An 18,740-nucleotide genomic window follows, 5' to 3' on the forward strand; every position below is an offset into this window, starting at 1 on the left:
TTCAAAAATGTCCAGGAACTTGGAGCCGTACGTAGTTTGGGTTTGCTCCTCTGTGAAGTGGGACAAAGGCCTCCTCGCCCAAGGTGCCCAAGAGTGCGTGCGCGGTCAGTAAGTCGTATCTGAATCTTTGCGACACCACGGCACACATATGGAAATCCAGTTTATCCTCCCAGTCCCGGGGCACAGGGAGTGGAGGCTGCAGAGTGGAATCCTGGACCCCATTACTCGTTTGTGCCTCGGCTGTGTGGCCTTGGGCAAGTTACTGCTGGTCTCTGAGGCTTTTCTCAACTTAACAAGGCAGTAACTTGGGCAAACTTCGGTGGAGGTTGCGGGACGGAGGTGGGCACCAGGGGTCACGCTCCGGTTCCAGCCATCGGATGCGCCTCAAGGGGACGGTGCATACCCCGCGCGGCTATGCGGCCCCCCCGGGAGCCGCCGGACGGAGCGGTAGGTCCTTGCCGGGAGCCGAAAGCAGCGCACCGGGCATGCGCGGCCCGTAGAGCCATAGGAGGCCGCCCGGACGTCGCCCAGCCCCGCCTCGCCCCACCCGAGAGCGCCGCGGGCTGCAGTACCCCCGGCGGCCTGTGGCGTCGCTGCGCGGCGGTCCGGGCGGCTCTGCGCGTGTAGAGCTCTACCCCGCGCCGGTGCACCCACGGGTCCGCGCTCTCCCGGACGTCAGGGCTGCAAGCCCGCGGTAGCCCCCAGCCCGCGCCCGGACCCTCCTTCTGATGCGCTTCTGAGAGAAATCTTTCTGTGCTGCTTTGCTTTTGTTTCTCTCGTATGGCGGGAACAGGAAGGTCGGGGGCTGATGGACTCGCGGCGCTGGCCAGATCACCGAGGACGGGGAGTAACGCTAGGCGCCGCCGGGCCTTACCGAGACCTTAGTTGCGCTCCTACGTTGGGCACATTTGCAACTTTTGCATTTGAACAAATGCAGATGTCGCCCTGCAAGATCCAGAAGGCGTGAGGTTAAAGGGATTCCGGATGAGCCCTCCACTCCCCCAATACCCCCCATTTTGTGAGACTCTAGTAAGTGTGCGTGGCCGCTTCTGGGCTGTAAGTTCCACCAGGACACGCGTCCCGGCTGTTTTGCTGGTCGTTGGCATAAAGCACAAAACAGGCCCGGCTTCCAAGACCGAGCCGGGCAGAGTCTCCAGCGTCCTCGGCCTAGATCAGCCTTAGGCAAAGCAAGGCGCAGAGGCGGGCGGGTCCCCAAGAAGGGAGGGGATGGGTACCGAAAGCAAGAGGAGCATTTGGAACTTTTAGAGCCCTCGGGCAGGGCCTGCAGCGCCCGAGTGCGTGATCCGCAGAACGAGATAAAGGAGTTTTAGTGGGCTCTGCTCAGACGCGGCGGATGGTCGCTCGGGGCTTGGGCTGCGTTCTAGCCACGCGCGGTAAACGCTGGATTTTCAAAATGGATAATAGCATGGAGGTGAAGGATGAGCCGGTCCTTCCCCGCGACAGCCCCAGTCGTCTGCGGGCGCCTCTTGTCTCCCCTCCAGCTTGCACTCATCATCTCCAGTGTCAAAGAGTGCTGCTGGAACAAGTAGATGGAGTTGACTCACTCCCCAGCTGCAGAGTCCTCGCAGGAGCCTCCAAGTTCTATACAGGCTCCAACAGCATCTCTCACCAGATTTCCTCCCTCTGCATCGCCTGTGCATCAGCTTCTTTCCCAAGACCCTTGCCTTGTTCGCTCTACCCGGGACATCTCTCATCTCTCTTAATTTCAACTCAAAAACTACCTTGTTTCTTACCATTTCATCTCACGAGACTGTCACCTTCCCTCTATCGTTTCTGTGTTTTGCGTTCTTCGTAGATGAACTGAATTCGTTTTTTATTCTTTTACTCGAGTCCTTTCATTCTACTACACTACCAAATAAGTTGTTTCATTCACCCTCGTATTCCCAGTGCCCAAGGCTGAGAGTCTGGCACTTAACAGGCACCCATAATAGTTGAGTTGTTATTTGTTAATTCAAGAGAAAAAAGCTGTGGTCCGGGTGACCAGAGCAGAAGCAGAGGTGGAATTCCCAAATGCGAGTATTGACATTTACTTACTGATCCAGTCTTTCATCTCTGAATTCTCTCATCTGGGAAAATTACAGAATTAATAATAGTATCGCTTCATATGAGAATGAGATGAGTTAGTTAACTTTTGTAAAAGACTTAAAGTGATGCTCATATTGAGCAGCATAGATGATTTGATTACTGCATCAATTAGAATAAGCTAGTTTACACTCTGGTAATAACTCCCAAATCTCAGTGGCTTAAAAAGACGGAGGTTTACTTTGCACTTACACGTTGTTCTGTCTCTCAGTTGTGTCTGACTCTTTGTGACCCCACGCACTGTAGCCTGCCAGGCTCCTCTCTCTATAGGATTTCCCAGGCAAGAATAGTGGAGTGGGTTGCTATTTCCTTCCTCAGGGTATCTTCCCAGGTCAGGGATGGAGCCCATGTCTCCTGCATTGGCAGGCGGATTCTTTACCACGAGCCAGCAGACTTCAATTAGCCGAGGACTGGGCTCTTTGACGTTTTTAGTCTGGAAACCAAGATGGCAAAGCAGCCGCTGGTTGATGTGTTGTCAGTTGTCAAGGCAGGGAGAGAGAACAAGCATCGTTTTTATTTTGCTCACTTTTTTTTTTTTTTAATTGTAGAAGCTGAACGGAGGGATTTTTATTTTGCTCACTTTTGTGTACTGAGAATACAAATATGAGGATTATAGCCCCCAGAGTTTATTTTTCCACTTTGTTCAGAAACCTCATAGAGTAAATAAGTTAACGCTGGAAACATTCCTGCAATGACTGCGACTAGAAATCCTCTTGGGGAAAAACTGTCTTTGTTAGGGAAAAGAAAATTCCAAACCTTGACTTTGGGACCTCACTTTCCTTACATAAAGCTGAGAGTTGATTTCTTCTGCACAATGATGTTCCTCCTAGGAATTCAAGGTTCTGGAGACTTGAGAGAAAAGATCAGAGAAGTGAGAAAGGATGAAGGCTGGAGAATTCACCCTAAGGTGCACTGTGCCCTGTAATCAATTCCTAGGAGTTGGATGGTCACAGGGTTAAAGACTGACTCTAGGAAAAGCTTTAGGAAAAACATCTGCTTCATTGACTACACTAAAGCCTTTGACTGTGTGGATCACAACAAATTGTGGAAAATTCTTCAACAGATGGGAATATCATAACACTTTACCTGCCTCTTGAGGAACCTGTATGCAGGTCAAGAAGCAACTGTTAGAACTGGACTTTAAACAACAGAACTGGTTCAAAATTGGGAAAGGAGTACATCAAAGCTGTATATTGTCACCCTACTTAGTTAACTTCTATGCAGAGTACATTATGCAAAATGCTGGGCTGGGTAAAGCACAGTATGGAATCAAGATTTCCAGGAGAAATATTGATAACTTCAGATATGTAGATGACACCACCCTTATGGCAGAAAGTGAAGAGGAACTAAAGAGCCTCTTGATGAATGGGAAAGAGAGTGAAAAAAATAGGCTTAAAGCTCAACGTTCAAAAAACGAAGATTATGGCATCTGGTCGCATTGCTTCATGGCAAATAGATGAGGGGAAAATGGAAACAGTGGCAGATTTTATTTTCTTGGGTTCCAAAATCACTGCAGATGGTGACTGCAGCCATGAAATTAAAAGGTGCTTGCTCCTTGGAAGAAAAGCTATGACCAACCTAGATAGCATGTTAAAAAAGCAGAGACATCACTTTACTGACAAAGGTACCTATAGACAAAGCTATGGTCTTTCCAGTGGTCATGTATGGATGTGAGAGTTGGACTGTGAAGAGAGCTGAGCGCCAAAGAATTGATGCTTTTAAACTGTGGTGTTGGAGAAGACTCTTGAGCGTCCCTTGGACTGCAAGGAGATCCAACTAGTCAGTCTAAAGGAAATCAGTCCTGAACATTCGTTGGAAGGACTGATGCTGAAGCTTCATGAAGCTCCAATACTTTGGGCCACCTGATGCGAAGAACTGATTCCTTTGGAAAGACCCTGATGCTGGGAAAGATTGAAGGCAGGAGGAGAAGGGGATGACAGAGGAGGAGATGGTTGGATGGCATCACCATCTTGATGCACATGAGTTTGAGCAAGCTCTGGGGGTTGGTGATGGACAGGGAAGCCTGGTGTGCATGGGGTTGCAAAGAGTCGGACACGACTGAGTGACTGAACTGGAGGGCATGGTTCTGTCCATCTCTACTTGCTGCCATCTTTGGTGTAGCAGTGTTATCCTCAGGCTACTGGAAGAGGTCTAAGAACCTATTCCAGGCAGCACAGAGATCGCAGGGAAGAGAGCAGGACTCTATACAGGACGGTATAGCTCTTGCTAGTGAGAAAAAGCTTCCAGGAAGATGTCTTTTCACGTCTTGCAATTGAATGGCATCCCTGGTTGTAGTTTGATCAGGACCAGAGGTTCCTTCAGGTGCCAGTGACCTGTGCAGTCATACAGGAGCCTGTGTTCACAAGGGTGTTGCACTTGGTTTAATGCTGTGCTGTCACCATTTTGAAATCTTTCTTAACTTTTGAAAAATTAGATCTCATTTTTATTTTGTGTTGGATTCTGTAAATTCTGTGGCTGGTTCTGGCCAAGACCTGCAGTTTGAACATGAGGAGGGAACCACCCCTTGAAAGATATGACTGTAACTGAAGTTCAGCCTCTGTACCCCGGTACTGAATTGAATCTCGGAGACAGAGTTTTGGGTGCAGTAGAAAAGAATAGCTTTATTGCTTTGCCAGGAGGCACAGGGCTAAGTGCACTCAAAACCATATGTCCCGACCTGGAGGGGTTAGTGAGGAGATTTATAGTAATGGTTCAAAGAGGAGGATGTGATCAGCTCATAGACATTCTTCTGATTGGTTGGTGGTGAGGTAATTGGGAGTCAGCATCATCAACCTTCTGATGGTTAGCAGCCTGGGGTCTTTGTGCTTGTGGGCAGCATTCAGTGAATTTCTTCCACCTGGTGGGGGTTTCAGTATCTGAAAAATGGCTCAGAAATATTATTGTGTGATCCCTTGAGGGGGACCAGGACCCTGCCCCAGTTCAGACAGTTCAGTTCAGTTCAGTCGCTCAGTCATGTCCAACTCTTTGCTACCCCATGAATCGCAGCACGCCAGGCCTCCCTGTCCATCACCAACTCCTGGAGTTCACTCAGACTCACCTGCATCGAGTCAATAATGCCATCCAGCCATCTCATCCTCTGTCATCCCCTTCTCCTCCTGCCCCCAATCCCTGCCAGCATCGGAGTCTGTTCCAATGAGTCAACTCTTCGCATGAGGTGGCCAAAGTACTGGAGTTTCAGCTTTAGCATCATTCCTTCCAAAGAACTCCCAGGGCTGATCTCCTTCAGAATGGACTGGTTGGATCTCCTTGCAGTCCAAGGGACGCTCAAGAGTCTTCTCCAACACCACAGTTCAAAAGCATCATTTCTTTGGCGCTCAGCTCTCTTCACAGTCCAACTCTCACATCCATACATGACCACTGGAAAAACCATAGCCTGACTAGATGGACCTTTGTTGGCAAAGTAATGCCTCTGCTTTTGAGTATGCTATCTAGGTTGGTCATAACTTTTCTTCCAAGGAGTAAGCGTCTTTTAATTTCATGGCTGCAGTCACCATCTACAGTGATTTTGGAACCCAAAAAAATAAAGTCTGACACTGTTTCCACTGTTTCCCCATCTATTTGCCATGAAGTGATGGGACCAGATGCCATGATCTTCATTTTCTGAAGGTTGAGCTTTAAGCCAACTTTTTCACTCTCCTCTTTCACTCTCATCAAGAGGCTTTTTAGTTCCTCTTCACTTTCTGCCATAAGGGTGGTGTCATCTGCATGTCTGAGGTTATTGATATTTCTCCCAGCAATCTTGATTCCAGCTTGTGCTTCTTCCAGTCCAGTGCTTCTCATGATGTACTCTGCATATAAGTTAAATAAGCAGGGTGACAATATACAGCCTTGACACACTCCTTTTCCTATTTGGAACCAGTCTGTTGTTCCATGTCCAGTTCTAACTATTGCTTCCTGACCTGCATACAGGTTTCTCAAGAGTCAGGTCAGGTGGTCTGGTATTCCCATCTCTTTCAGAATTTTCCACAGTTTATTGTGATCCACACAGTCAAAGGCTTTAGTGTAGTCAATAAAGCAGAAATAGATGTTTTTCTGGAACTCTCTTGCTTCTTCCATGATCCAGTGGATGTTGGCAATTTGGTCTCTGGTTCCTCTGCCTTTTCTAAAACCAGCTTGAACATCTGGAAGTTCACGGTTCACGTATTGCTGAAGCCTGGATTGGAGAATTTTGAGCATTACTTTACTAGCGTGTGAGATGAGTGCAATTGTGTGATAGTTGGAGCATTCTTTGGCATTGCCTTTCTTTGGGATTGGAATGAAACTGACCTTTTCCAGTCCTGTGGCCACTGCTGAGTTTTCCAAATTTGCTGGCATATTGAGTGTAGCACTTTCACAGCATCATCTTTCAGGATTTGAAATAGCTCCACTGGAATTCCATCACCTCCACTAGCTTTGTTCGTAGTGATGCTTTCTAAGGCCCGCTTGACTTTACATTCCAGGATGTCTGGCTCTAGATGAGTGATTACACCATCGTGATTATCTGGGTTGTGCAGATCTTTTTTGTACAGTTCTTCTGTGTATTCTTGCCACCTCTTCTTAATATCTTCTGCTTCTGTTAGGTCCATACCATTTCTGTCCTTTATCGAGCCCACTCCTCTATTTCTTTGCATTGATTTCTGAGGAAGGCTTTCTTATCTCTTCTTGCTATTCTTTGGAACTCTGCATTCAGATGCTTATATCTTTCCTTTTCTCCTTGGCTTTTCGCTTCTCTTCTTTTCACAGCTATTTGGAAGGCCTCCTCAGACAGCCATTTTGCTTTTTTGCATTTCTTTTCCATGGGGATGGACTTGATCCCTGTCTCCTGTACAATGTCACGAACCTCCATCCATAGTTCTTCAGGCACTCTATCTATCAGATCTAGTCCCTTAAATCTATTTCTCACTTGCACTGTATAATCATAAGGGATTTGATTTAGGTCATACCTGAATAGTCTAGCGGTTGTCCCTACTTTCTTCAATTTAAGTCTGAATTTGGCAATAAGGAGTTCATGATCTGAGCCACAGTCAGCTCCTGGTCTTGTTTTTGTTGACTGTATAGAGCTTCTCCATCTTTGGCTGCAAAGAATATAATCAATCTGATTTTGGTGTTGACCATCTGGTGATGTCCATGTATAGAGTCTTCTCTTGTGTTGTTGGAAGAGGGTGTTTGCTATGGCCAGTGCATTTTCTTGGCAAAACTCTATTAGTCTTTGCCCTGCTTCATTCCATATTCCAAGGCCATATTTGCCTGTTACTCCAGATGTTTCTTGACTTCCTACTTTTGCATTCCAGTCCCCTATAATGAAAAGGACATCTTTTTTGGGTGTTAGTTCTAAAAGGTCTTGTAGGTCTTCATAGGTCTTCAACTTCAGCTTCTTCAGCATTACTGGTTGGGGCATAGACTTGGATTACTGTGATATTGAATGATTTGTGTTGGAAACGAACAGAGATCATTCTGTCGTTTTTGAGATTGCATCCAAGTACTGCATTTTGGACTCTCTTGTTGACCATGATGGCTACTCCATTTCTTCTGAGGGATTCCTGCCTGCAGTAGTAGATATAATGGTCATCTGAGTTAAATTCACCCATTCCAGTCCGTTGTAGTTCGCTGATTCCTAGAATGTCGACGTTCATTCTTGCCATCTCTTGTTTGACCACTTCCAATTTGCCTTGATTCATGGACCTGACATTCCAGGTTCCTATGCAATATTGCTCTTTTCAGCATCAGACCTTGCTTCTATCACCAGTCACATCCACAGCTGGGTATTGTTTTTGCTTTGGCTCCATCCCTTCATTCTTTCTGGAGTTATTTCTCCACTGATCTCCAGTAGCATATTGGGCGCCTACTGACCTGGGGAGTTCCTCTTTCAGTATCCTATCATTTTGCCTTGTCATACTGTTCGTGGGGTTCTCAAGGCAAGAATACTGAAGTGGTTTGCCATTCCCTTCTCCAGTGGACCACAATGTGTCAGACCTCTCCACCATGACCCGCCCTTTTTGGGTGGCCCCACGGGCATGACTTAGTTTCATTGAATTAGACAAGGCTGTGGTCCTAGTGTGATTAGATTGACTAGTTTTCTGTGAGTATGGTTTCAGTGTGTCTGCCCTCTGATGCCCTCTTGCAACACTTACTGTCTTACTTCAGTCACTTAGTCATGTCCAAGTCTGCAACCCCATGGACTGCAGCATGCCAGGCTTCCTTGTCAATCACCAACTCCCGGAGTTGCTCAAACTCATGTCCCTCAAGACGGTGATGCCATCCAACCATCTCATCCTCTGTTGTCCCTTTATCCTCCTGCCTTCAATCTTTCACAGCATCAGGGTCTTTAACAATGAGTCAGCTCTTTACATCAGGTGGCCAAAGTATTGGAGCTTCAGCTTCAGCATCAGTCCTTCCAGTGAATATTCAGGATTGATTTCTTTTAGGATGGACTGGTTGTATCTCCTTGCAGTCTAAGGAACTCTCAAGAGTCTTCTCCAACACCACAGTTCAAAAACATCAATTCTTTGGTGCTCAGCTTTCTTTATACTCCAACTCTCACATCCATATATGACTACTGGAAAGACCATAGCTTTGACTAGAGAGACTAATGACTAATGTCTCTGCTTTTCAATATGCTGTCTAGGTTGGTCATAACTTTTCTTCCAAGGAGTAAGCGTCTTTTAATTTCATGGCTGCAGTCACCATCTACAGTGATTCTGGAGCCCAGAAAAATAAAGTCTGCCACTGTTTCCACTGTTTCCCCATCTATTTGCCATGAAGTGATGGGACCAGATGCCATGATCTTCATTTTCTGAAGGTTGAGCTTTAAGCCAGCTTTTTCGCTCTCTGCTTTCACTTTCATCATGATGCTCTTCAGTCCCTTTCTGCTATCTGCCATAAGGATGGTATTGTCTGTGTACCCTGCCCCAAGGCTGCACTACTGTTTCTTGTTTTTGGCTTCTCTGCCCCTGTCTCATCTTCCCCTCCCTTCCCTGATTAGCAGTCATTTGTACCTGGCCCTTTGGAACTCAGGGAAGGCCATGGATGCTGAATGAAACCTCACTTCAGTTTAGTCTCTCGGTCATGTTTGACTCTTTGCGACATGGACTGCAGCACGCTAGGCCTCCCTGTCCATCACCAATTCCCAGAGTTTACTCAAACTCATGTCCATTGATATGGTGATGTCATCCAACCATCTCATCCTCTGTCATCCCCTTCTCCTCCTGCCTTCAATCTTCCCCAGCATCAGGGTCTTTTCCAGTGAGTCAGTTATTTGCATCAGGTGGCCAAAGTATTGGAGCTTCATGAAGCTTCAGCATCAGTTCTTCCAATTAATATTCAGGATTGATTTCCTTTAGGATGGACTAGTTGGATCTTCTTGCTGTCCAAGGGACTCTCAAGAGCCTTCTCCAACACCACAGTTCAAAAGCATCAAGTTTTTGGTACTCAGCTTTCTTTATAGTCCAATTCTCACATCTGTACACGACTATTTCCTGCTAAGAAGAAAACAAGGGACACAGAAAGTCCTTTGTGTCCAGGAGTCCCACAGGGTCCTGCTCGGTTTCATGACCACATGTAAAAGGGTGAATTCCTAATCAGTATGACAACCATTTTTCAATAAGTGTGAGAACGGAGCATGGTTGGTTTCCACACATGTGAGTTGACTGAAAGCTGAGTTTTCAGTGTGAGTCACGGCTGCACAGTGTTGGATAATGAAAGGGCTCACGAGGCCCCACAGGGTGTACTCACGTAGAGCTTTAGTAAAGGGATGTGGTGGGGCAGAGAAGGCAAATGCAGAGAGGCTAGGGTCTTCCGGAAGCAACTGCAAGCAGTCTTCTGTCACATAGGAAGGGCTTCATCTTCAGATTGTGAACCACCAGATATATGCAATATGCTCTAGTCTCAGGGTATTTTCATCAGACATTTTCCCCATGAGTCTAGTTGGGCTTTCCTGATAGCTCAGTTGGTAAAGAATCCACCTGCAATACAGAAGACCCTGGTTTGATTTCTGGGTCTGGAAGATTTGCTGGAGAAGGGATAGGCTACCCACTCCAGTATTCTTGGGCTTCGCTTGTGGCTCAGCTGGTAAAGAATCTGCCTGCAATGTGAGGGACCTGGGTTTGATTTTGGGTTGGGAAGATCCCCTGGAGAAGGGAACAGCTACCCACAGTCCATGGGGTCACAAAGAGTTGGATATGACTGAGCAACTTTCACTACAGGGGGTCTTCCTAGAGGGTGTGACAGTGTTTCTAAACCCATAATCACGAAGGAGCTGTAATCACAAGCTCTGAGTAAGGAATAATAATATCTACTTCACAGGTAACACCATAGATATCTGTGGAAAGTAAATAAGATGACATCATGTTTTATTTACTAATTAAAAAGATGATAAAACCATTGGTACATAAAAGATGCTCACTGTGTTATTTTAGTTTATTGTTAAAGAAGAATGCTATTTATTTTTCTACATACAAACTTCAGTTTTGGCTATTATTTTAAATGTGATTGTTATAAGGAATATGGATAATGTATTTTAACTTCAGTTTCAAAATGAAGTTGAGTTTCTCCAAATTCATAATAACAACTCTGTAAAAATGTTAAGTGTGTTGGCAGAAGAGACTGGGTGGTAGGGTGGGGAGGGAGAGCAAGCACTTTAGGTTTTAGAGTTTTTGTTTTTTTTTTAAGAGACGATAGGGGATTTACATCATGTGCAGTTTTGAAAAGAGATTCAGAAAGTGAAAAATGGTGATTACTTGCAAATATCATGAGACATCGCAGAGAGGTGTTGCTGTCAGTAATTGAGGAAATAGATAACACCATATTTTTTGTGTTTTGGCCACACTGCATGGCATGTAGGATCTTAGTTCTCCAACCAGGTATTGAACCCAGGTCCCTTACAGTGGAAGAGCAGAATCTTAACCACTAGACCACCAGGGAAGTCCTTTTTCCCCTTTTTGTTACCAATCAAGATAGTGTTCCCATTTTTCCTGGTTACCTTCTAGCCTTGTGCACATACATAGTTTTACACATTTGCTGTTACAGAATTTTCTAGTTTACTCTTTGTCTTGCACAATACCAGAGTTTTGTTTTGTTTTGTTTTTGATGCCAGAGTATTTCTTATGTTATAGTCTCTTTCTTCCTCATCTGTCTCAAAACCATCTCTCCTTTCTCAAACATGTTCCTATCCCACCTCTAACAGATCTTAATAACTTCTAGTGCATTCTTATATAACCATACTATGAAAAGATAGTCAGATACATGCTGTGGGATATAGTTGTTTTATAGACAGAATAATTCTATTCATCTCTCTGCAAGGGGCTTTCATCACATACAATCTATAATAAATATTCTAGTAGAAAAATTGATGAAGTGCTAAAGCAATCTTCTAAATAGTTGCATAATACTCCACAGCCTAGATACACTTCAGTTAATCTAATCATTCTTTTATTAATGAATTTTAATTTACTTATTGTGAAGTCAAGTGGGCCTTAGAAAGCATCACTATAAACAAAGCTAGTGGAGGTGATGGAATTCCAGTTGAGCTATTTCAAATCCTGAAAGATGATGCTGTGAAAGTGCTGCACTCAATATGCCAGCAAACTTGGAAAACTCAGCAGTGGCCACAGGACTGGAAAAGGTCAGTTTTCATTCCAATCCCAAAGAAAGGCAATGCCAAAGAATGCTCAAACTACCACACAATCAATTGCACTCATCTCACACACTAGTAAAGTAATGCTCAAAATTCTCCAAGCCAGGCTTCAGCAATATGTGAACCGTGAGCTTCTAGATGTTCAAGCTGGTTTTAGAAAAGGCAGAGGAACCAGAGACCAAATTGCCAACATCCACTGGATCATGGAAGAAGCAAGAGAGTTCCAGAAAAACATCTATTTCTGCTTTATTGATATGCCAAAGCCTTTGACTGTGTGGATCGCAATAAACTGTGGAAAATTCTGAAAGAGATGGGAATATCAGACCACCTGACCTGACTCTTGAGAAATCTGTATGCAGGTTAGGAAGCAACAGTTAGAACTGGACATGGAACAACAGACTGGTTCCAAATAGGAAAAGGAGTGCATCAAGGCTGTATATTGTCACCCTGTTTATTTAACTTATATGCAGAGTACATCATGAGAAACGCTGGACTGGAAGAAACACAAGCTGGAATCAAGATTGCTGGGAGAAATATCAATAACCTCAGATATGCAGATGACACCACCCTTATGGCAGAAAGTGAAGAGGAACTAAAAAGCCTCTTGATGAGAGTGAAAGAGGAGAGTGAAAAAGTTGGCTTAAAGCTCAACCTTCAGAAAATGAAGATCATGGCATCTGGTCCCATCACTTCATGGCAAATAGATGGGGAAACAGTGGAAACAGTGGCAGACTTTATTTTTCTGGGCTCCAAAATCACTGTAGATGGTGACTGCAGCCATGAAATTAAAAGACGCTTACTCCTTGGAAGAAAAGTTATGACCAACCTAGATAGCATATTCAAAAGCAGAGACATTACTTTGCCAACAAAGGTCCGTCTAGTCAAGGCTATGGCTTTTCCAGTGGTCATGTATGGATTGTGAGAGTTGGACTGTGAAGAAGGCTGAGCGCCGAAGAATTGATGCTTTTGAACTGTGGTGTTGGAGAAGACTCTTGAGAGTCCCTTGGACTGCAAGGAGATCCAACCAGTCCATTCTGAAGGAGATCAGCCCTGGGATTTCTTTGGAAGGAATGATGCTGAAGCTGAAACTCCAGTACTTTGGTCACCTTATGCGAAAGACTCTGATGCTGGGAGGGATTGGGGGCAGGAGGAGAAGGGGACGACAGAAGATGAGATGGCTGGATGGCATCACAGACTCGATGGAGTTGCGTCTGAACTCCGGGAGTTGGTGATGGACAGAGAGACCTGGCGTGCTGCGATTCATGGGGTCGCAAAGAGTCGGACATGACTGAGCGACAAAACTGAACCAATAAATACCCTTTATACTTCCTACTTGGGTAAATACACTTTTCATTCTGTAAAATCTAATTGTATAGGATCAATTTCCAGAACTTGAATTGGTAAATAAAAGGATACATATATTTTTAATTTTAACAGTTTGCCAAATTAATTTTCAAAAATATTGGCAGTAATTCCAGTGCCTACTGTTAATAACCATTTATAGAATTGCCAGCTTGTCCCACTCACCCCCTGCTCATCCCTCCAACTAGCACTGTAATGTTCTTCTGCACTTTTTGTCACCTGTTGGCAAAATGTTAAGTCACTGTTACTTTAATAGAATGTCCCTGCTAATTGTGAAGTTGAACTTCTTTTTAATGTATCTATGTGCATCAGAATTTCTCCTTTTATAAAACAACTATTTTTAATCCTTTGACTATTTTTAGGTGGGCTATTTGTCCTTGTATTGTTAATTTATGGGAACTATAATATTAACATATTTATATAGAATATATACACAGGAATTATTTATCTGATTGATGTGCTTCAAATATTGTTTTTTTAAAGTCTATTCCTTGTTGTCTGACTTTGCTTATTGTCTTTTTGTTGTATTTAAAATATTTGCATAGTGAAATGTTTCTTCATTTTCCTTTTTTTTTTTTTTTTGAGTTTTACATAGAGGCTCCCCCCACCCCCACCACAACACTGCCATAAATGCCAAGGACATGCAAATATTTTCATAGGTTTTCTTCTAAATGGTTATTGTTATATGTTTTTATATTTAAGTGTTTCAATCCTCATGAAAATTCTTTATTTTTTATATAGGTAAAAGGAAGGGTCTACCTTTCCTCCCTGTGTGACTAGCATCGTTCTAGCATCTTTATTTAAACAAACCACCCTTTCCCACTGACTTGTAACATCATCCTTATCACATCTCAATTTTCCTATGTGTGAGCTTCTAACTTGTTTTAGTTACAATGGCTTTTTGTTTTTAGAAAATCTGGTAAAGCAAGATTGCCTCCTCACTCCCTCGCTACTACTTTTTTTTTTCTCTGCTAGAGTTTTCTTAGATATGTTTTGACATTTATCTTCTATATGATATGTATTCCACCCCTGCTTTTTTTTGCTGGTCTTAAGTGGTACAGAATTGGACTGATTTGATCAATCATCCTCTTTTTGTTTATTTCGAATTGAAAGATAATTACAATATTGTGTTGGTTTCTCCATACATCAGCATGAGTCAGCCATAGGTATAAATGTGTCCCCTCCTGCTTGAGCCTCCCTCCCACTCCTTCTCACCCCTCTAGGTCAGCATCCTCTTTAATGATTGGTGCATCAGCATCCTGATGGCTTGCTCTTCCCAGCACTGCCAGGAAGTAACCATCAGGACATGCTTGATGCAGGGCTGAGGCAAAGGAACTGCTGGGCCAGCAGGGAGGGCATGGTGTGAAATTAGCAGTCTTCTGACGTTCACTGGATCATTGAAAAAGCAAGAGAGTTCCAGAAAAGCATCTACTTCTGCTTTATTGACTATGCCAAAGCCACACTTCAGTCATGCCTGACTCTTCAAGACCCCATGGACTATAGCCTACCAGGCTCCTCCACCCATGGGATTTTCCAGGCAAGAGTACTGGAGTGGGTTGCCATTTCCTTCTCCAACAACAAACTCTGGAAAATTCTTAAAGAGAATGGAATACCATACCACCTGACCTGCCTCTTGAGAAATCTGTATGCAAGTCAGGAAGCAACAGTTAGAACTGGACATGGAACAATAGACTGTTTTAAATTGGGAAAGGAGTACTCAAGGCTGTATATTGTCACCCTGCTTATTTAACTTCTATGCAGAGTACATCATGAGAAACGCTGGGCTGGAGGAAGCACAAGCTGGAATCAAGATTGACAGGAGAAATATCAATAACCTCAGATATACAGATGACACCACCCTTATGACAGAAAGTGAATAACTAAAGAGCCTCTTGATGAAAGTGAAAGAGGAGAGTGAAAAAGTTGGCTTAAAACTCAACATTCAGAAAAGTAAGATCATGGCATCTGGTCCCATCACTTCATGGCAAATAGATGGGGAAACAGTGACAGACTTTATTTTGGGGGGCTCCAAAATCACTGCAGATGGTGACTGCAGCCATAAAATTAAAAGACGCTTGCTCCTTGGAAGAAAAATTATGACCAACCTACACAGCATATTAAAAAGAAGAGACATTACTTTGCCAGCAGAAGTCCGTCTAGTCAAAGCAATGGATTTTCACTTTCATCCAGAGGCTCTTTAGTAAGGTTCTTAAAATGTAGTTTATTATTGTTTGCTTTTCCATGTCATATGTTTAACGTGTACACACAACATCCTTGATTCATACTTTTATTTTTTAATATGTACCCGTGAACAATATATGGTATTATTATATGAACTCTCAAAACTTACTGAAATATTATATGGTTGTCTTTGAGATGCATTTACATTGAAAGATAACACGTAGCTCTTTCCTCTTCAGAGCTGCATAGTTTTCTGCCAAGGGGACATAATGTTTTGCTAATATAGACAATATAAAGAGAACGTCTTCATGCGTATCTTTTTGTGTACATCTCCTCCCCAGGGTGCAAGAATTTTGCAAGGAGGTACCTGAGATGTGGAGCTGCTGGTTTGCTGGTTGTCCTCACTCCCAGTCTCCCTCCTCATGTGGCCGCTCTGTCCTGAGATGCTGATCCCTGTGGACTGCCCTGCCTAGTGCCTTCTCACTGGGTATGACCAACGGGAGGGGCTGCCAGGAGACTACAGGGCGGCACAGAGGGGTCTGGATGGCTTTCCTCTTGTTTCAGTGTTGCATGTCCGGGCAGTTACCCACTTTTCAATGACTGCAGCTCTCCCTCCTCTGTTCCAGCAATGACAACTCCCACCTCTGTTTCCTCATCCAAATGGCCCTATGCAAAGTAACAGATTCCCAGTATTGCTTGTTTCTGGGTATCTCAACATCCATTATCTCCTTCAAGCTGTCTATTCCTATTATTTCCATGAAGAGCTCTTGGTTTGAACATTTGGCTTAAGTTGTGTTTCCTATAATGACCAAGCCAATGACCTATTGGCTTCATAGGACACACTCATCTTAAAAAAATTAATGTTTCCTTTGGATGCTCTCTGGTGGCCCAGACAGTAAAGAGTCTGCCTGCAATGCAGGAGGCCCCGGGTTCAATCCTTGGGTTAGGTAGATTCCCTGGAAAAGAAATGGCAACCCACTCCAGTATTCTTGCCTGGAAAAATCCCATGGGCAGAGGAGCATGGTGGGCTACAGTTCATGGGGTCACTAAGAGTCAGACAGGTCTCGGCTTTAAAAAGTTTTGTTGTACTTTAAAAAGTTTTGTTTTAAACATTTGCTTTAAAAAGTTCCCCAGTTTTGGAAAATCAAATAGTACTAAAATTTTATGATGGAAAACAACAGTCAGCTTTCTTTTTCTTTATCTTCATCTAATTTGGCTCTCCAGAGGCAACTTTCCTCAACTGTTCTTATTTCTCTGTTGACTCAGTGTGGAACATCTTTTCTTGCAGTGCGTTGGCCATTTATATATCTTTCTTATTTTGTGAAGTGTTTATTCAAGTCTTTTTAAAATTGATTTTCATAAGTTATTTATATTTCTTGGATATGAAATATGTGTCAAATATATGTTCAATATTTCCTCCCAACCTGAGATTTGCCTCTTCTTTTATTTTGTTCTGCTAAAATTAATAATTCAAGGAAAAAATACTTTTGCTTTCATTATGTGACAGTTTCAAGCCTAAATATCTGTTTTTAATTTTTAAAAACTTTGATTGAAATACAGTTGATTTACAATGTTGTGTTAATTTTAGTTGCAGAGCAAAGCGATTCAGTTATATATTTATACATATATATCTATTCTTTTACATCCTCTTCCATTGTAGGTTTTTACAAGTTATTGAGTAGAATTCTCTGTGCTGTATAATAGGTACAGGTTGGTTATCTATTTTACGTATAATAATATGTATGTTTTACTCTCAAACTCCTAATTTATCCCTCCCCACCTCCCCTTTCACAATGGGGAAAGAGTTTGTCTTCTGTGTCTGTGAGTCTATTTGTGTTTCATAAATAAGTTCATTTGTATAATTTTTTCTTTTAGACTTCACATATAAGAGATATCATATGATGTTTGTCTTTCTCCGCCTGACTTACTGCACTTAGTATGATTATCTCTAGGTCCATCCATGTTGTTACAAATGGCATTCTTTCTTTCTTTCTTTTTATATCCTACCTCTTCTTTGTCTATTCAGCTGTCAGTAAGCACTTAGGTTGCTTCCATGTCTTGGCTATTGTAAATAGTGCTGCAATGAACTTGGGTGCATATACCTTTTCAAATTATGTTTTCTCCAGATATATACTCAGGAGTTACAGGATCATATGATAGTTCTATTTTTATTATTTTAAGGAACCTTTTATTTTCTTAACAATCTTTTGTAAAGAGCAGAACGTTTTGATTATGATAAAATCTAACTAATATTTTATTGGAATCCAGTTTATTAAGACTTTTCCTTTATGGCTGTTTGCTTTTGGTATCACAGCTAAGAATCATTGCCTACACAAGGTAAAAAGTTTTATTGTTTTCTTTTTGCAGTTTTATAGTTTTAGCTTTTGCATTTATATCTGTGATCCATTTCTATTGTTTTTGTTTTGTTTTATATGGTTTGAGATTTGTTCCTTTTTTTTTTCTGGATGGATAAAGTGAAGAGGAACTAAAAAGCCTCTTGATGAAGGTGAAAGAGGAGAGTGAAAAAGTTGGCTTAAAACTCAACATTCAGAAAATGAAGATCATGGCATCTGGTCCCATCACTTCATGGGAAATAGATGGGGAAACAGTGGAAACAGTGTCAGACTTTATTTTTTGGGCTCCAAAATCACTGCAGATGGTGACTGCAGCCATGAAATTAAAAGACGTGTACTCCTTGGAAGAAAAGTTATGACCAACCTAGATAGCATATTCAAAAGCAGAGATATTACTTTGCCAACAAAGGTCCGTCTAGTCAAGGCTATGGTTTTTCCAGTGGTCATGTAAGGATGTGAGAGTTGGACTGTGAGCACCGAAGAATTGATGCTTTTGAACTGTGGTGCTGGAGAAGACTCTTGAGAGTCCCTTGGACTGCAAGGAGATCCAACCAATCCATTCTGAAGGAGATCAGCCCTGGGAGTTCTTTGGAAGGAATGATGCTAAAGCTGAAACTCCTGTACTTTGGTCACCTCATGCGAAGAGTTGACTCATTGGAAAAGACTGTGATGTTGGGAGGGATTGAGGGCAGGAGGAAAAGGGGACGACAGAGGATGAGATGTCTGGATGGCATCACTGACTCGATGTATGTGAGTTTGAGTGAACTCCGGGAGTTGGTGATGGACAGGGAGGCCTGGCGTGCTGCGATTCATGGGGTCGTAAAGAGTCAGACACGACTCAGCGACTGAACTGAACTGAACTGGGTAGCTAGTATTTCCAGCAGCATTTATGGAAAGAACTGGTCTTTTCTCATTGAATGATTTTAGTGCTTTGCCAGAAATCAATTGACCATACAAGTGAGACTGTTTATGGGTTTTGGGTTTGATTTAATCAATTGATTTATTTATCTTCATGTTAATACTACACTGCTCTACTTACTATAGCTTTAATGTAATGACTTGAAATCAAGTCCTTCAGCTTTTTTCTTCTTTTTTGAGATTATTTTAGC

General features: G+C 43.0%; 1 protein-coding gene across 1 annotated transcript in view; it reads left to right on the forward strand.

The window, feature by feature from the left end:
- The window catches only part of LOC132345594 (uncharacterized), a 21,734-nt gene extending 5,033 nt beyond the window's left edge, over nucleotides 1–16,701 (forward strand). The window contains exon 2 of the mRNA XM_059887898.1: nucleotides 15,619–16,701. Coding sequence (XP_059743881.1) covers nucleotides 15,619–15,727 — 109 coding nt within the window. The 3' untranslated portion in view covers nucleotides 15,728–16,701. The remainder of the gene's footprint in view (nucleotides 1–15,618) is intronic.
- The last annotated feature ends 2,039 nt before the right edge of the window (nucleotides 16,702–18,740 follow it).

This window comes from Bos taurus, chromosome 6, assembly GCF_002263795.3.
Source record: "Bos taurus isolate L1 Dominette 01449 registration number 42190680 breed Hereford chromosome 6, ARS-UCD2.0, whole genome shotgun sequence".
Lineage (NCBI taxonomy): Eukaryota > Metazoa > Chordata > Mammalia > Artiodactyla > Bovidae > Bos > Bos taurus.